Source organism: Hydra vulgaris, chromosome 13 (assembly GCF_038396675.1).
Source record: "Hydra vulgaris chromosome 13, alternate assembly HydraT2T_AEP".
NCBI classification, from domain to species: domain Eukaryota; kingdom Metazoa; phylum Cnidaria; class Hydrozoa; order Anthoathecata; family Hydridae; genus Hydra; species Hydra vulgaris.
In genome coordinates this window covers 44,530,001-44,535,246 of record NC_088932.1, presented here as the reverse complement: position 1 = coordinate 44,535,246, position 5,246 = coordinate 44,530,001, and the positions used below count along the sequence as shown (strand labels likewise).

The following is a 5,246-nucleotide window of genomic DNA, read 5'->3' as shown; positions in this document are numbered from 1 at the left end:
TTGCTTAGGAGCATAGAGTGCAGTATCTTCAACTATTCTTGAAATATCATTATCCACTGCGGAAAGGAAAACTGTAGAATCTCTTATTAAATAATAATATCGCATGCTGTCATTGATGTTGACATTGATACTGAAGCTAAAAAAGGTGATGAGGATGAAGCGTAACTAGACGCAAATGAAGATATTGTGGGCGATAACAATGGGGCTATTTGTGAAATTGATTTATCAATACAGATACTCATTAAAGGTTAGTATACTACCATATTTTTACATTTGACTGAATTTTTTTTGACATTCACTTTCAACAGTTAACATGTTTAAAAAAGAGTTTATTTTAGTTACCTAATTTTTAGGTAATATAAGCTCTTTACATTTTGAATATAAAGTTTCATTGAGTTTGTTTACCTTTATGTTTCTGCTTGGCAGAAAAAACAAAATACATTTTTTTAAGGGTTGTTGATTGTTTTGGTATTTTACTACATAAATTACACTGACAAGGTTATAAATGAGTATTAAATTCATTTTTTAATTGTTAAATATCTATTTCTGAGTCGTGTGTTGTCACGATGCCTTTTTTAATGTACGCAACCATTGAAAATTGCCATACTTTTTCACCTATACCATGAAAATCAATGAGCTTTATTTTGTTCAAGTTGTTTTGAATTGAGTTTTTTTACTTGCTGACGATAATAGAATTCATCATAATAAAGTTTCAAAATCTTAATTACATAAAGTGTTTTCGATGTCAGTCTTTTGATAATATTGGTTATGGTTTTATAATATACCAAAATTTATTCGAATGAACATTTTCTTTCTCCTCTGACAGCATGACACGGAATACCTTTTCATTTTTGATTTTTTGGGTTTGTTCCAACAGCGTATTTTATTTTCAGAGCCAAATATCTACAAACCGCACACAGAATATTTAAATTCTTGTTATGGACCTCCATCTAAGAAATAGAAAAGTTTTTAGGTAATTGTACTGATTAACCAACGAGCTTTAACTTTACCTATTAAATTGTGTTTATATTCATAAAGCAAATTACAATAATAAGTAAATAATAAACTGCATACAAAATTAAAGATGCTATTTAAAATTAAATTAAAATAACTTCGATAACTCTTTTACACAAAGACATTATTTATTTTGCATTAAACCAAATGAATTGATCATCATTGAGTTTGACTCGAATGAGCACCGCAATGATCTCTTATCTAATGCAAAGCGACTTGCCTCAATAGATGAATTAAAATCTGTCTACATTCGCCCAGACCGTACACCTCTCGAACAAGAAACATTCAACAACTTGAACAAAAAGCGGGCTACAGAAAATGCAGAACTATTGGCAAAAGATTTACTTGACAAACCCTTTCGATTTGTTATCCGCAGCAAAAAAATCAAATGCATTGACACATCCAAAACAGTCAACATCATTGGGAGAGAGAAGAATCCATTCCTCAAATGGAAATCAGCTGCTGAAGCCATTCAGTCGCTCTCAACATCTCACTAGTTCAACATTCTTTAACAAGGCCAGCTCTTCCATCAAATTATCTCATCTTTCGTGCTTCTACACCAATGCAACCTCCCTCAATCCAATAAAACTCATCGAACTGTCCTTACTTGCAGAAAACAATTCTTTTGACATTATTTTTATCACCGAGACATGGTTCAATGACCAATCAACTCCCTTTCTTCAGAACTACAACCTCTATCGTTCAGACCGTCGCAACCAAATCGGAGGAGGTGTAGCTATATACATAAATAGTAAAATCATCTCAAACAAAATAGAGGAATCCCTACTACACAAAGATTTTATTCCCTACTATTCAGAACAGTTATGGGTTGAACTAAAGCTTTTGAATGAAACTCTGCTCCTAGGCTGCATTTATAGACCTCCATCCTCCGGTATCGAAGCCTTCTCAGAGATTTCAAGTGCTATTTTCCATGCCAAAACTTTAATATCGACTAAAAAATACAACGGTATCATCATTGCTGGTGACTTCAATTTCCCAGAGATTACTTGGACTTCCAACTCAGTCTTTTCCTCAAGTAAAATTGGTCTCAGTTCTTCATTTGTCTCTCTTTTTCAAGATTGTCATCTTCACCAAATTGTCATTGTCCCTACTTTCAAACCTGCTAATTGCCCTATGACAAAGACTCTTGATCTCATCATATGTGACTCTTCATATCGTGCTAGCGAAATCAAAATCGGTCCTCCTCTCGGTTTGTCTGATCAATATCATTGCACTATCAACTGGCATTACAAACTGGCTTCCAGCATAAAATTATCACGTTTCAACAGCTCTAAATTTATATACAAGCATGGTAACTACAAAAAAATCAACAAAGAATTCAATAATGTTGACTGGTCATCTATTTTTAAAGACTTAAATGTAGAACAATGTTACCTACTTTGGCTCAACAAATACAATGAATGTTGTCTTCAATTTATCCCTCGTATGCCAAACAAACCATCCCCCAAAAAACAACCATGGATGACAAAAGAACTATTATCTCTTATTCGTCTTAAAAAATCGCTATGGGCTCGTAACGTCAGTTCAAAATGGAAAATCACATCACTGGTTGGGGAATATAGGAAAACTAGAAAGTTTGTTAAAAAATTAAGTCATTCTTCTCTGAAATCTTTTGAAATTGCCCTTGCCAATGATAAGCGTAATCCTAAAAGACTGTTTTCATACATAAATAGTAAACGCTCTGTAATAAATCAGATCTCATCTATGCGAGTCACCTGTTCCAGTGAGATCATTAGCTCTGACAAAATTACAATAGCCAACTCACTTAACAATCAATTTCAATCAGTTTTCAGCAAAGAGCCATCCAATGACAATCTTCCCCGTTTTGATCGTAGAACTAACACAATCCTCAATAGCATATCTTTTGATACTCTGGCCATCCTAATGGAACTCTCAGCACTAGATATATCTAAATCACTTGGTGTAGATAATGTCAGTCCTCACGTTTTACGCTTTTGTTCTACCTCAATGTCTTCTCCACTCACTCTCATCTTTCAAAAGTCATTTGACAATAGTGAAATTCCAAGCTCATGGTCCAAAGCAAATGTAACACCTTTATTTAAGAAGGGCTCCAGAATCGACCCATCAAACTATAGGCCAATATCCCTCACCTCGATTCCGTGTAAAATAATGGAAAGAAGGCAATCATGCTGCATTTGAAATCAAACAATCTTTTATCAGATAGTCAACACGGATTTTTAGAGAAAAAAGCATGCATTACAAATCTCCTTGAAACAATGGACTTCTTGACTGGAAATATAGCAAGAAAGCTACCAGTTGACGTTGTATTTCTGGATTTTGCTAAAGCTTTTGACAAAGTCCCACATCAACGAATGCTTTACAAATTAAAAATGTACGGAATCGAAGGCAATCTTCTCAATTGGATAAAAGCTTTTCTACTCAACAGGTCTCAACGAGTCATCCTTGGCGACACTCAATCGAATTGGTTACCTGTGACAAGTTGAGTTCCGCAAGGATCAGTCTTGGGTCCAATTTTATTTGTTATTTTCATCAATGATCTGCCAGATGTAATAAGCAAAGAAAAAAGTTGTAAGATTTACGCTGATGACACTAAAATCCTAAGCATTGTCAACTCACTTGCTGCTCAACTTCAACTCCAATCAGATATTGACCAAATTGTCCAGTGGACTAAATCTTGGCTCATGGAGCTAAATGCAAAGAAATGTAAGGTCATGCACTTTGGCCAAAAAAAATTAACACCTTTCAAGTACTCAATAGAGGAATTAGGCCCTTGTTCAATAACGACTCGAACTACATTGGAAGCAACTACCTCTGAGCGTGACTTGGGAATTCAAATTACCAATGATCTTAAAGCAGGAACCCAATCCATCATTGCCTCATGTAAAGCAAATCAAATGCTAGGCATCCTAAAACACACTTTCCAATCTCGTGATGCTTCTTTATGGAAACAACTCTACTCCACCTACATCCGTCCTTCACTTGAGTTTGCAATTCCAGCTTGGAACCCTCATATGGCGAAGGATGAACGAACTATTGAATCAATACAGCGCAAAGCCACAAAAATACCAGACAAACTAAAAAAGTTAGACTACAAGTCCAGACGTTTACAACTTGGCTTATCTTCTCTTGTTGAACGTCGTAAACGTGGTGACCTCATCCAAAAATATAAAATTATTAATAACATCGACATAGTCAACTGGCACTTTCCTCTCATCACAATTCCACCAAGAGCAAATCACAGAGAAAGAATTCACCGTGAAAAGTACAGCAATAATTTAGCTCGTTTCCACTTTTTCAACAATCGCATTGCCAATGCATGGAATATGTTACCGGATAGAGTAATCGGTTCTCCAACTGTCAACAGTTTTAAAGCCAGCCTCGATAAGCTCTAATGTTACTACAGCTCGCAGCTATCCTTAGTGAAAGTTGCAATATGAGCCTCACAAAAACTAAATATAATCTGACATTCTATGATTTTTATTTTGTCAATTATTTTTACTTTTGTTGTGACAAATATATACTACTATATATATATATATTATTATATATTTATATTTTTATGTATATAGAAATATATATATATATATATATATATATATATATATATATATTTATATATACATATAAATACATATATATTTATATGTATATATACGGAAAAAAACACAAAAAAACTAACAGTTCTATTTGTGTTAATAAGTCCCTGTGTAGTAAGATAACTAATATATAAAATATTTCACGACCAGGAGGTAATCCACTGTTATTAAGGGTGGTAGCCCTCCTTGCAAGATAAGAAACAGCAAACTTCATAAAGTCAGAAGTCGAAAATGTCAGCCACCCAACTCAAGGCGAATTCAGTTGCTTTTGCAATAAGTAAGAACGAAGAACTTCGATATGAGTTTCTTGCATTTAAAACAGCTACAACAAATGAAATTCGTATGCTTAGAGATGAAAACTCTAATTTGCGTGAACAAATAGAGTATCTTCAAAAAGAAAAACTTATTCAAGATGCAAAAGTAACAGCACTTGAGAATCAGTGGGCCTCAGATGTTAGCATTTCTGAATCACAAACTTTAAAACCTTACACTAACAGCAGCAATATAACAAACTCCAGCTGGGCCTCAGTAGTTTCTGGAAGAGGTAAAATAACAAGGTCAAATGCTCAACTAGAATTGCTGGATGCAAATGCACGTGAAGTTCAGGAAAGAGAAAAAAAACAAAAAAATGTT

At 34.1% G+C, this 5,246-nt stretch overlaps 1 protein-coding gene across 1 annotated transcript; it reads left to right on the top strand.

Annotated features, from left to right (window-relative positions):
• Positions 1 to 1,332: 1,332 nt before the first annotated feature.
• On the top strand, positions 1,333 to 3,195 carry LOC136089924 (uncharacterized). The gene has a single exon (XM_065816024.1). It carries the CDS (start codon positions 1,333 to 1,335, stop codon positions 3,193 to 3,195), a length of 1,863 nt encoding a protein of 620 aa, XP_065672096.1.
• Positions 3,196 to 5,246: the final 2,051 nt, after the last annotated feature.